This window comes from Silurus aristotelis (genome assembly GCF_946808225.1).
Source record: "Silurus aristotelis genome assembly, chromosome: 29".
NCBI lineage: Eukaryota > Metazoa > Chordata > Actinopteri > Siluriformes > Siluridae > Silurus > Silurus aristotelis.
In genome coordinates, this window is record NC_139602.1 from 6,922,328 (window position 1) to 6,937,052 (window position 14,725).

At 38.3% G+C, this 14,725-nt stretch overlaps 1 protein-coding gene across 3 annotated transcripts in view; it reads right to left on the reverse strand.

Annotated features, from left to right (window-relative positions):
• Positions 1-14,725, reverse strand: part of LOC310722610 (uncharacterized protein) — a 676,055-nt gene that overhangs the window by 661,225 nt on the left and 105 nt on the right. The window contains exons 2-8 of one of the 3 annotated variants that reach the window (XM_083535195.1): positions 5,957-7,244; positions 4,859-4,972; positions 4,714-4,778; positions 4,196-4,264; positions 3,935-3,988; positions 2,207-3,509; positions 1,400-1,919 (exon numbers count right to left, since the gene is read on the reverse strand). In XM_083535195.1, coding sequence (XP_083391321.1) covers positions 3,444-3,509; positions 3,935-3,988; positions 4,196-4,264; positions 4,714-4,778; positions 4,859-4,952 — 348 coding nt within the window. In that variant the 5' untranslated portion in view covers positions 4,953-4,972; positions 5,957-7,244 and the 3' untranslated portion in view covers positions 1,400-1,919; positions 2,207-3,443. Of the gene's footprint in view, positions 1-1,399; positions 1,920-2,206; positions 3,510-3,934; positions 3,989-4,195; positions 4,265-4,713; positions 4,779-4,858; positions 5,064-5,956; positions 7,245-14,725 lie in introns of those variants that run through there. The other 2 variants (XM_083535194.1, XR_014532409.1) reach the window with 2 other exon arrangements.

The window sequence follows — 14,725 nt, forward strand, 5'->3', positions numbered from 1 at the left end:
TATTTGAACACCTATCTATCAGCTAGAATTCTGACTCTCAAAGACCTGTTAGTCTGCCTTTCAAAATGTCCACCTCCACTACATTTATTATCCTTAATTAAATGCACCTGTTTGAGGTCGTTAGCTGCATAAAGACACCTGTTCACCCCATACAATCAGTAAGAATCCAACTACTAACATGGCCAAGACCAAAGAGCTGTCCAAAGACACTAGAGACAAAATTGTACACCTCCACAAGGCTGGAAAGGGCTACGGGGAAATTGCCAAGCAGCTTGGTGAAAAAAGGTCCACTGTTGGAGCAATCATTAGAAAATGGAAGAAGCTAAACATGACTGTCAATCTCCCTCGGACTGGGGCTCCATGCAAGATCTCACCTCGTGGGGTCTCAATGATCCTAAGGAAGGTGAGAAATCAGCCCAGAACTACACGGGAGGAGCTGGTCAATGACCTGAAAAGAGCTGAGACCACCGTTTCCAAGGTTACTGTTGGTAATACACTAAGACGTCATGGTTTGAAATCATGCATGGCACGGAAGGTTCCCCTGCTTAAACCAGCACATGTCCAGGCACATCTTAAGTTTGCCAATGACCATTTGGATGATCCAGAGGAGTCATGGGGGAAAGTCATGTGGTCAGCTGAGACCAAAATAGAACTTTTGAATCATAATTCCACTAAACCTGTTTGGAGGATAAAGAATGATGAGTACCATCCCAAGAACACCATCCCTACTGTGAAGCATGGGGGTGGTAGCATTATGCTTTGGGGGTGTTTTTCTGCACATGGGACAGGGCGACTGCACTGTTTTAAGGAGAGGATGACCGGGGCAATGTATTGCGAGATTTCGGGGAACAACCTCCTTCCCTCAGTTAAAGCATTGAAAATGGGTCGAGGCAGGGTCTTCCAACATGACAATGACCCGAAGCACACAGCCAGGATAACCAAGGAGTGGCTCTGTAAGAAGCATATCAAGGTTCTGGCGTGGCCTAGCCAGTCTCCAGACCTAAACCTAATAGAGAATCTTTGGAGGGAGCTCAAACTCCGTGTTTCTCAGCGACAGGCCAGAAACCTGACTGATCTAGAGAAGATCTGTGTGGAGGAGTGGGCCAAAATCCCCCCTGCAGTGTGTGCAAACCTGGTGAAAAACTACAGGAAACGTTTGACCTCTGTAATTGCAAACAAAGGCTACTGTACCAAATATTAACATTGACTTTCTCAGGTGTTCAAATACTTATTTGCAGCTGTATCATACAAATAAATAGTTAAAAAATCATATATTGTGATTTCTGGATTTTTTTTAGATTATGTCTCTCACAGTGGACATGCACCTATGATAACAATTTCAGACCCCTCCATGATTTCTAAGTGGGAGAACTTGCAAAATAGCAGGGTGTTCAAATACTTATTTTCCTCAATGTAAATACAACAGTGGCAGTCTGTGCATTTCACACCTTGATCTTCAGTGGTGTCCTACTGGAATCAATCTACCTCTCAATACCATCATAATGACGGCACGGCTCTAGAAAGCATCAATATAAAAAAAAAAAATACACAATATAACAGAGTGCTGAATCACAGACAGGAATCTCATACAGTGAGGATGAATGCTATGACTAAAGCAAGAAACCTATCGGAGTATCAAAATGGGTCATTGTAAAATGACCCAGAGAAAACTTAGGGATTTGAAATGAAGACAAATTGTGTGGGGGTTTTTTTGTGCAAATTCGAATTAACGCAAAACTATAAACGATTCATGAAAATACTTTTTTAAACAGTTTTAGCTGAACTTTCCTTACGGTGTCCAGCTTTTTTTGAAAAGTCCATCTTGTACATGTGCTTGTAAGTGTATCTGTAAACAAATTAATTACTTCTTCTCTGTCAGCCAGTGTGGAATAAAAAAAACCATTTGTATTAATTGTTTGCTACATATGCAAATTGTGAGTCTGATTTGTTAAAGTGGTGTATTGGTTAAAGCAACAGCTTTAAACAGCATAGAGTTTATGGTTTAAAAAACAAGGAACCTCACAGTTCGGACTCTGCAATACGTAATGTGAAAGCTGAAATCTGATTGGATAGAAACTCCAATGTAAACTTTCACGTAATGGTGCAGCAGAGAAAAAATTATATAAAATGAATAGAATAGACTATTGGCAATAATTTATTACATATTAATGGATATAAATATATTTAAATGTAAGTAACTTTAGACCTGAAAACAATAGCCCTGATAGCCTACCACTGAAAAAGTATTGGGACATCTGACTTTTTTCAACTTTTCTATATGCAATTCTTCCTTAATCTGTTAACACAAAGATTGGGTACAGAAGTCTGGATTGACCCAAACCTGTTCCAGCTTGCACAAAACTAGCCCCATGAAGATTTGCCCTGTCTCTGTCAGAAATGTCCGACAGCCATGGATGCCTCTCTGTGGCCACTAAGGCTGGCATATGCCGCCCCATGGCTTTGGCTCTTTCCTTGGTGGCCCTGAGAGCTAGGTCAGCTATTCGACGTAGCTTCTTGACATTGTCAGCCCCAAATCCCTTATCCATCTTCCACAGCAGGTCAGCCTGGTATGACTGCAACTCCGCCATAGTGGGATGGCACCCGCAGCCTGTCCCGCTGCCACTAAGCCTTGCGCACCAGAGCCAAAGTTGGTCGGAACAGCTTGTTAGGCAGAGCCAGGGCCTTAAGGGACAATGCTGCAAACGGGGAGAGATAGCTGGCCAGTGACTCTTCGTCCCGAGGCATCGTCCCATAATTGGTCTCCTTCATCCCCACTATGTTTGCATATGTGCTGCATTTGGGCTGTCCAAGGATCTGGACACCTCAGTGTGCAGATCAGAAGGAAAATGTCAGCCCCAGCATGGAGGTAGTGACGTGGAAGCTGGAAGCACTCATTTAGCTTACTGGGAGGGTGCTGCTTCTGCTTCTCATCTGGCAAAGCTAATTTAAGCTTGGCCACAACACAGACACAGCACTCACGGTGCTCCTCATACAGCACAGGCTGAGAGGAGTCCGTGGGCTTGCTAGTCTCCTTAATTTCCCCCTCCTTGGAGGAGGAAATGAAAGAGTGCCGTGCTGGTCCTGCTGGGGGAAGAAACCGCCGAACAGCGTGCTTCCAAAACCAGGGAGCGAGTGCTAGACCCAGCAGGTGTCCGTAGCGTACACTTTGTGCACAGGGGCATTGCCATGCTGGGGTTTCCATGTTAAAGTGAATGCAAAATTTTATTATAGCGCATCTAAAGAGGTCTTATACAATTGAGTGCCTCCAGCTTTGTGGTAACGGTTTGGAAAATAGCCACATATAGCAGGAAAGGTCAGGTGACCCAATACTTTTGGAAATATAGTGTGGATAAAAGAGAAGTGTTTGTGTGTGTCTGTGTGTGTGTGTGTGTGTGTGTGTGTGTGTGTGTGTGTGTGTGTGTTAGGTAGTCCTAATATTATCTTTATTCACCAGCAGCTTGGCATCTGGTCTTATCTTTTGACTTGTTCACTGTAGCGTACACGTCATTCTGCGTATACACACACACACACACACACACACACACACACACACACACACACACACACACACACACACACACACTTTATCAAATACAGTTTGAGATTTACAGACAGAAATGCTAAAAATTTTCTCTACAATGACTTGTCCTTTGCTTTGATTCAGAGGCAAATCGTACAAATGAGCTAGCAAAAATATTGCGGGTGCTTTGTTTGTTTGTATGTTTGTTTTCTTTTCAATCATATCTTTCTTTTTAATTAAATTGACAAATAAGCTTGAATGCGCACAAAATAAACATATGATTCATTGAAATGATCAGAATAAATCCTTCCAAAAACCAAACTAATCACATCACATATTTAGTCCTTATGAAGTCTTATAAAAGATGCTAACTGAAATACACTAAAAACCATTTAAATTTACATAAACACAAACCTGTTTGTCGCCAGAGTTCACTTTGATGCTGCCATACAGCACATCTTCGAATTTCTGTAGAAACACAAACTGTCACAATCTCTGCTGAATGAAAGTCGTATTTTCACCAGCAGAGGGCGGTGTCGGAAAGGCTAAAACCAGTCAAAATTCTTATATTCTTTTCTTTATGCCCATTAATACCCTGCCACTGAAACTGGCACTACTGTAATCATTTGCATTCCATGATACATGTTCAATGTTTAAAAGCTGGTCATGACTCACAGGGGCCTCCTGGGCTGTTTTCTTGGCCGGTTTCCATGTTACATCTGAGTAAAGCACTTCCAAACTATACTACACAAACAAACACATTTAAAAAGTTACTGAAATGGAGTGTAATAATATTAATATTAATACTGTAGAACTTGATACACATTCCTGACATGGATGACAAGTTCTATTGAGAATTTAGAGTTTTTAGCAAACCTAGTGGTCAAAATTAGAAACTGCAAAACATTATAAAAGTCCACTTTGCCAGGAATCACGTTGCCCCATGCACTGGATAAGAAGAAGCCCATTAATCAGAACAATTCATTCCCCAGAGTTACACATGTAGCAACAGGTAGAAACATCATGCTATTTAGCATGAGGACCTGATCCAGAAAGTGGCATCTTTACAGGTTAAACCACATTTTCAAGAGGTCAAAGAATAGAAGGACAGGGTATTTTGATGGCTCTTGGTTCTATAGATACAATATAAACAATGCCAGAGTGAAAATGCAATTCAAATCAGAGCAGTTCACCTGTGAGACTTCGCTTCTTTGGCCTGTCTGGAGTTCCTGGTTCTTCGTCTGTTTTTGTTTCTTGGCTACAGGATAAAATGAGGCAAAGTGAAAACTACTGACAAGTCTGAAAGGGTTTTTCCAGTGTTTGTATGTGTGTTCATACCTCTGCATGTCCAGCAGAGGGCACCTCCAAGTAGTAGCATCAACACCATCAGAGCCGGAACCATAAAATACAGATAATGAAATATATTTTTCATCCCCCCCTCAGATGCTGCACCTATTAACATATAAACACAAACAAGAGGAAGATTGGACAGTTGTTTGATACTATATAAATAAAATTTATTTTAGGGCTGTGAAAATTAACGTAAATAAAAAAAAATTATTATCGCGAGAATAACGCATTTCTGTTTGACCGTTTTATGAAAAAATATACATAAATAAATATAAAAGAGGCAAATTTTAAACATTTAACGCAACACACATTTATTCATGTGTCCTTTCTTTACTTGGATCTAAAAAAATTATCTACTCAAAAATCATTTTTAATCACTAAGGAATGTTTTTGCGCCAAGTCTCAAATCAAGGACCAAAATCCCCCACGATGCATACATCTGGCAATTAAAACCGTCCGTGCGGAAACAGCAAAAGTTCAGTTTGGTGTCCTAATGATTTACCTAATTTAAAATTAATCTGAATAGTATTAATTAAAGGCACATTTGGAACAAATTGAAATGTGCAATTAAGTTGCGATTAATCACAAGTTAACTCATGACAATCAGAAAATGATTCGCGATTTAACTATTGAAATGGATTAACAGCCGTTATACATATAATCAAATTTCTACCACCGAGCCGGCTTTGGTTTCAGAACGAAAATTTGGTTTTCAGGTAGCTACTGTAAGACTAAGTAAACTCGTAACAAATCCAAATACAAATGTCCAATGTGTCATGCCTTTACTCTACTCGTATATATTCTACATATACTCATATTCTGTATAAAACTGTTGGTTGTTGAGATGTGGTGTGACATGAAGTGGAATTCCCATGAAACCCCCTGAAGCGAATCACATCACGATTGATTCCGCACTGGTTTCCCATAACTTAAAAATTTTGAGGCTAAATATATTCCATATTAACTAAACTTTACTTTCTATACATCTGTATTCTTCTATATAAGTGCTCGTTTCTGCACATTCCCAGTTCTGCTAAAAAAAATTCCCAAATTGTAAAATAAAAAAACATTTAAACAAAGCGGTACCTGGTTTTGTAGCTTTGTCATGATCGTTCCGGATTGCGTTTTAATTTTTGTTCGGGTATAAAAAAAAATAATTAAAAACACTTGTGCTATATTGATATAACATAAGCGATAAAGTATCATGTGTCATGAACTTCATATTGGAATAAAACACTTCAGGACATGATTGAAATTTTGGGTGTTTTTTTGGGGGGGTTTGAGGTATAATTCTGCTTCATCACATCACTCCACTGTTGATTATTTTTCCTAAAACAGCATGACACCAAGTGTTTGAATTGAACTGAATACTACTTTAAGAATAGCTAACTTACTTACTGGCTCTGGTGTGCTCAATGCGCCACCATTAGGCGTTGGGGAAACTGGCCTTGGTGTGCTCGGTGTAGTTTTACTGCCACTGCCTGGACTTGGTTTGCTCACTGTGGTTGTAGCCAAAGTGTCGAGTAGTCAGTAATGTAAATGTGTATTCATAAATCATATCCTACACAATAAAAAACTAAGATTTTTGGCGCGTCTTGGTCTGCTCCTTAGATGGCGAATGAGTGTACTGTCAATGTAAAAACCCAAACATATCAAATATTTACGTATTATTTGGCAAATCGATGTATATAAAACGGGACCCAGCGAATTTGAACAAATCTCTAGTCATTGTGGTGCATTGTGGGAGATTTTAGAGTGTGAAAGTTCTATCCCACTGTAAAAACTAAGATTGAAATGGAGAAACCCTTATTATTCAGCAGCAGGAGTAACGATCCAGGGAGCTGATCGAGACGCACTTATTTTAAACACTGTGTGGAATATTAATGGGTCTGTCATTATATTAAAACTAATGTCCTGTTTGAATAAAAAACAATTATTTTATTGGTAATAAAGAGAATTTTTCTTAACATTATATTTCTGTTACAGAAATTAGATTCAGGATATTTTAAGATTAAAATAAAAAAAAAAGAACAACAGTTTGCATTACCTTTTACTTTAAGGATCACAAGTCTGTAGTTACTCGTCTGATTCATGTCCTGACATTGATACACTCCTTTATCCTCTGCAGTCAGGTGCGATATGTGGAGAGAAAAATTTCCTGGAGCATCAGCATTAACCATTTGAATTCGGCCTTTATAGCGTTGACTCTCATCAGTAGGATAGATGTCATTAAAACCAACTACATTATCTTTTCTATATTGCCATTTAAGATTTGTTGATTTATCACTTGGATCAGCGCAGGAGCACGGCAGCACCGCAGACCCTCCCGATGATGCATGAATGGTAATCTGATTATAATCAGATAATTTACAACCTGTACAGCACAAAACAGTGTATCAGCTTCATCATCAGTGTATCAGCTTCATCATTCACAAGATCATCCTCCAGTATTCATCAACAATTTACTCATAGCAGCTACTTACATTATTGCTGTATCGATAAAACAGGGATTTTGAATTTGTGGTCCATATGTACAACTGTAGAGGTTTTTATGATTTGGTATTAATATATTATTATCAGTCAGAGATGGAACTCATATGCAGGTAACTGCTTATGTACATTTAAGTACATTTGAATTTGCTGCTTAAGACATTTGGAAGCGAGAGACAAAAACATCACCATCGAGAACCACAGAAGTGTGAACTTCTTGAATGTTTAGACACACTAAACCAAGACACGCTAAACTAAGACATGCTAAACTTCTTTATATCAATCCCATCATAATGCCCAGACCAGGAAATGTGCTTATACACTGTTTTCTTATAAAAAAATATATTTTTTCTTTAAAACGTTCAAACAAATTTAAATGTTAAACCCCATTTTTAAAAGAGTTCCTCTTCTTCTTTCATCTCGCATTCTCTTTTTATCTATTTATCTCTCCATCTCTCTCACTCAGTTTTTATTTCCCTGAGATATTAATAGTAATAATAATAAAAAAAATCATCAGGTTTTCACCAACTTTTGACTTAAAAGTGTTGCTTTATGAAAAAACACCAAAAGTTTGAAGAAGAAAATCCAAAAGCAAATCTTTATTCTAATCGTGATATTAGCAAGGGATCGGCGGAAGTAAAAAGGTACAAAAGAGAAAATCAGACTCACCGCCAGCGATGTGAAGTAAGACGAGGAGATAAACGCAAGTCTGCATTCTGACTGCCTCGTACCAACAGCACAAAAATGACACCTCAGTTTGAAAGCTGCACAATTTTGATGTGCAACAGCTGTGGGTTTGAGACAAAGCCACTGGGTCACATGGTTGCTGTCAGATGTACAGACACAGACACACACACACACACACACACACACACACACACACACACACACACATACACGCACACACACACACACACACACACACACACACACACACACACACACACACACACGCACATACACACACACGCACACACACACACACACACACACACACACACACACACACACACACACACACACACACACACAAACATTTTCATTTTTTTAGTAACAGAAGAAAAAGTATAAAGTATAAAGTATAAAGAAGAAAAAAAAAAGTATAAACGTTTTTACTCAAATTTTAACACTGAGCAAAATTCAAAATCTCTTTAATTCTGTTCTTCAGATACAAAGGATTGAGACAAAGCATGAGAAAGAGCCTGACACTTCTTTTGTGGTTTTACACATTCCACTAAGTAGTCTACAGTTCCTCTTTTTCATTTTCCTCTATTTTATTTTTTACCCCACTGAATAGAAGACCGGCAAATTCATGCGATATCCAAATTAACAATTTAGTGTTCTGTGTAGTTTAGAAAGTGAAAGAAAATTTATAAAAAAAAATCCCTGAAATTATTTCAGGTTGCTAAAGATTAAATGCTATGAGTCTCAAGAATTATAATTTAATTCTTAAACATAGCACACATTGTAAAAAAAAAAAAATCTTCTGCTGCTGTACTGACAGCGCCACCTGTTGTCCAGTTCCTTAACATTGCCTATTCAACCTGCCCAATAAAGAGCATCATGCAGCCTCCATAACCTGCACTGGGGTTCACTGAGGACATTACTCTTATCTAGGCTTTTTTACAGGACTTCACTTCGACCCCAGTCTTTGCCAAAGATGTTGCTCAGAACCGGAGGAGAGAAAGACCCTGTATAAAAGATACCTGTCCACACACTCAATTAATCAGACTCCAACCTCTTCACTATAGGCAAGAACAAGGAGCTGTCCAAGGACACTCGGGACAAGATCTGGTATAAGCTACAGGACAAGAGGCAAACAGCTTGGTGTGAAGGCAACAACTGTTGGCGCAATTATTAGAAAATGGAAAAAAATCAAGATGAATATCAGTCTCCTTCGGACTGGGGCTCCATGCAAGATCTTACCTCGTCGAGTATCAGTGATCCTGAGAAAGGTGAGGAATCAGCCTAGAACTACATGAAAGGACCTGGTTAATGACCTGAAGAGAGCTGGGACCACAGTCTTAACGGTTACCATTAGTAACACACTACACCGTCATGGATTTTAATCCTGCAGCACACACAAGGTCCCCTGCTCAAGCCAGCACATGTCCTGGCCCATCTGCAGTTTGCCAAGGATCATCTAGATGATCCAGTGTAGGCATTGGAGAAGGTCATAAGGTCAGATGAGACCAAAATAGAGCTTTTTGGTATAAACTCCACTTGCCATGTTTGGAGCAAGAAGAAGGATGAGTACAATCCCAAAAACACCATCCAACCGTGAAGCATGGGGGAGGAAACATCATGGGGTTCATCATTGGGGGTGCATTTCTGCGAAGTGGACAGGAAGACTGCACCGTATTGAGGGGAGGATGGATGGGGCCATGTATTATGAGATTTTGGGCAACAACCTCCTTCCCTCAGTAAGAGCATTGAAGATGGGTTGTGGCAGGGTCTTCCAGCATGACACTGAACCCAAACACACCAGGGCAACTAAGGAGTGGCTCTGTAAGAAGCATTTCAAGGTCCTGGAGTGGCCTAACCAGTCTCCAGACCTGAACCCAAAACAAAATCTATGGAGGGAGCTAAAACTCTGTGTAGCCTAGCAACAGCCCCAAAACCTGCAAGATCTGGAGAAGACCTGTATGGAGGAGTGGGCCAAAATCCCTGCTGCAGTGTGTGCAAACCTGGTCAAGAACTACAAGAAACGTCTGACTTTTGTAATTGTAAACAAAAGGGTTTTTACCAAATATTTAGTTCTATTTTTCGATTGTATTAAATACTTATTTCATGCAATAAAATGGAAATTAATTATTTAAAAATCATACAATGGGATTTTTTTGAATATTCTTTTTAGATTCTGTCTCTCGAAGTTGAGTTTCGATTGAAATTACAGATCTCTACGTTCTTTGGAAGTGAAAAAACTAAAAAAAATCGGCAGTGTATTAAATATTTATTTGACCCACTGTATTCATCCATCCATCCATTCATCCAGAAACTGGAAGTATACAGAAGAGTTTCTTCGTAAAGTTTCTAATGGTCCTTCAAGACAGGTGGCTCCTGTTAGAGAGTGAGGGCTCAGAGAGTTACATCCACACAACTTTATTGATTAGTTGCGTACACTGATGTGGATCACGTCTTTGAGTTATTAGGTAGGTATAAACGTATATGGTATGGAGTGAGTGATGTTGGGCTAGCGTGGGTTTTCTTGCAGTGGATAACCTTTGGTTGCGTGATCGAGAGGTTTGACAGTTGATATGTTGCATAGTCCGCCCACTTCTTCACTCAATAGGTCTTCTGCCTTCACTCAATTGTTTGAGTTGCAATTCTGCTTTATCGCACCACTCCACTGTTAATTATTTTCACCTAGAACAGCATGCCACCAAGTGTTTGAATTTAACTGAATACTTCTTTAAAAATAGCTTTACTTACTTCCTGGCTCTGGTGTGCTCAATGCGCCATCATCTGGCTTTGTGGTAGCTGGCCATGTTGTGCTCGGTGTAGTTTTACTGCCACTGCCTGGCTTTGGTGTGCTCACTGTGGTTGTAGCCAAAGGGTCGAGTAGGCAGTAATGTAAATGTGTATTTACAAATCATATCCTACACAATAAGAAACTGAGATAGTTGGCGCGTCTCGGTCTGCTCCTTAGATGGCGAATGAGTGTATATCGTCAATGTAAAAACACAAAAATATCAAATATTTATGTATAATTTGCCAAATCGATGTATATTAAACTTTGAACAAATCTCTAGTCATTGTGGTGCATTTTGTGAAATTTTAGGGTGTGGAAGTTTTATTGCACCATTGAGATGCCCATTAAAATTGGAGGAACACTTATTACTCAGCAGCAGGAGTAACAATCCAAAGATCTGATCGAGACGCACTTATTTTAAACATTGTGTGGAATATTAATGGGTCTGTCAGTATATTAATACTAATGTCCTGTTTGAGTCACAAATACAAATTAAAAATAAAAAAATTCAGCTTTTATTAAGAGAATTTTCCTTGAAATCATATTTATCTTACAGAAATAAGATTCAGTATATTTTAAGATTAGAATAGGTCCCCTGGTGGTCTAGTGGTTAAGATGCAGCGCTCTCACCGCTGCGACCCGGGTTCGATTCCCGGTCAGGGAACCATCCCCAGCCACTCTTAGTGCCGGTCCCAAGCCCGGATAAATTGGGGAGGGTTGCGTTAGGAAGGGCATCCAGCGTAAAACATGTGCCAAATCAAACGTGCGGAGGATCCGCTGTGGCGACCCCTAACTGGAGAAGCCGAAAAGAAAGTTTTATATTTTAAGATTAGAATAAGTAAAAAAGAACAACAGTTTGCATTACCTTTTACTTTAAGGTACACAAGCCTGAAGTAACTTATCTGACTCTTGTCCCGACACTGATACGTTCCTTCATCCTCTGCAGTCAGGTGCGATATGCGGAGAGAAAAATTGGAGCATCAGCATTAACCAGCTGAATTCGGCTCTTGAAGCGTTGAGTCTCATTAGTGGGATAGATGTCATTAAAAGAAACTACACCTTGTTGATCTTTGCTATATTGCCATTTTTTGCTTGATCACTTGGATCAGTGCAGGAGCACGGCAGCACCACAGACCCTCCCGATGTCCTCAATGGTAATCCAACTATAATTCGATAATGTACAACCTGTACAGCACAAAACAGTGTATCAGCTTCATCATCATCCAGATGTTCACAAGATCATCCTCCAATATTCATCAACAATTTACTCAAAGCAGCTACTTACATTATTACTATATCAATAAAACATAGAATGGGATTCAGCAGGGATTTGGAATTTGTGGTTCATATGTACAACTGTAGATTTTTGGATGATTTGTTATTAATATATTATTATCAGTCAGAGATGATCTCCTGTCTCTCTGTTCAGGGCACTGCATAGCGCTTGTTAGCATTAATCAGAGGTGGCAAAAGTACACACATCCATTACTTAAGTAGAAGTACAGATACTCATGTTTTAAAATATTTGGGTAAAAGTTGAAGTACTGATTATATCTTTTTACTTAAGTGAAAGTAAAGAAGTCTTGGCTCTGACATGTACTTAAGTAAAAAGTAGTTATTACTTCTACCTGTTTTAGCTGTAACTGGACCTCACATCATATTAATATTTGATTGATAGATAGATAGATAGATAGATAGATAGATAGATAGATAGATAGATAGATAGATAGATAGATAGATAGATAGATAGATAGATAGATAGATAGATAGATAGATAGATAGATAGATAGAACTTTATTGTCATTGCATTGTACAGGTACACAGCAACGAAATGCAGTTTGGCATCTACCAGAAGTGCAAAAAGTAGCAATCGTGCAAATATTGCAGATAAATATGTAGCATATTTACAGCATGTGATATTTATGTAAGCATATGTACAGTAATTAAATATAAAGGCTGTAACAGTGCAGAGATGTGTGGACATCATTAAGAGCTTTTGCTATGTTTCCACACAGACAGTTATTGAGGTGATACCGGAGAAAGTGCACCTCTTTAAGTCAAGTCAAGTAGCTTTTATATATATAAAATCATAGACATTTTACAGATTTGAATAATGTATTGTTTTTATCTGTACGATCAATAAAGACAGTCATTTAAGTTCGTGTCGCCATTATGAGGAAAAAACCCACAAAACACCACCTAGAGGGTAAATTGTGTAAAACATGGCGGATTTGGTGTTTAATTTGAGACTTGGCGCAGAAATAAAACAAAAGTTTACTGATTAAAAATATTTTTATCTGGAGTTTATTTATTTATTTTATATCTAAGTAAAGAAGGGACGTCATGAATAAGTGTATGTTTTGCTGGAGGTTTTAATTTCGCCTCTTTTATATTTAGTTATTTATTTATGTATTTACATTTTTTTATAAAAATGGTAAAAACAAAAATGCGCGCTGAATTGATAGCGTGTTATTTTTTTGAATAATTTGAATTTTTACAGCTATATATATATATATATTAATACAAAACGAATTAAAAATGTTGTTACCTAATGAATGTATCCAGGCTGAAGATCCACATATAGAACACAAGCAGAGAAAAGATGATGATCATGAATGTTTACATCACTGACTCCCTCTGTCTCATCCACGTTCACCCCTGACTTCTTACTGCCTTCTGCCTGCTGATTCTTATCTTTGTAAAGAGTGAGAGCAGGACTTTATACACCAGCGGATTGAAAAAGACGCACAGTAACAGGAAATCGGTTGTTCGGCTAAAATCGGCGCGCAGTGAAAGGAAAAATATGATATTTCACCAAATCAGTGGATTATAAGTAACGAGCCTGTTTTGAAAATGTAAGAAGTAAAAAGTACAGATATTTGTGTAAAAATGTAATGAGTAAAAGTAAAAAGTTGTCTGAAAAATAAATAGTGGAGTAAAGTACTGATACCAAAAAAATCTACTTAAGTACAGTAACGAAGTATTTGTACTCCGTTACTTCCCACCTCTGGCATTAATCGCTACATGGCGCCTTTTTCCTTTGTCTGTCATAGCCATAGATATAGTTTCCATCCATGCAACTGATACACCAACATCAGTCCCATCATTAGTTCATGTCTTCACATGACTTTTCATTAATTCATCTAGTTATTTATGCTGCGTTGCCCGTTTAAACCCAAATCCATCCTTTTTCCACACATAATAATGTGTTTGAAACTAATTTCCATAACAATTGATGTGTAACAAATAACCTTCCAAATTACATTTAAAAAAGGATCTCGTATACAGGTAACTGCTTATGTACATTTAAATACATTTGAATTTGCTGCTTAAGACATTTGGAAGCAAGCGACAAAAACATCACCATCGAGAACCACAGAAGTGTGAACTTCTTGAATGTGGTCTTCTCTGGCGCTAAGACACACTAAACTAAAACACGCTAAACTAAGACACGCTAAACTTCTTTATATCAATCCCATCATAATGCCCAGACCACGAAATGTGCTTATACACTGTTTTCTTATAAAAAAAAAAAAACTAATTTGAATGTTAAACCTAATTATAAAACCTATTGGTTGAAGGTCCTTTTGAAATCTACTTTTGAAATGTCAAAACAAGTGAGTTCCTCTTCTTGTTTCATCTCTCATTTTCTTTTTCTCTATTTATCTCTCCATCTCTCTCACTCAGTTTCCCTGAGATATTTATAGTGATGATAATAAAAAAAAAAAGGATCACCAGGTTTTCACCGACTTAAAAAGTGGACTTAAAAGTGTCGCTTTATGAAAAAACACCAAACGTCTGAAGAATAAAATCCAAAAGCGAATCTTTATTCTAATCGTGATTTTAGAAAGGGATCGGCGGAAGTAAGAATGTACAGTAGAGAAAATCAGAAT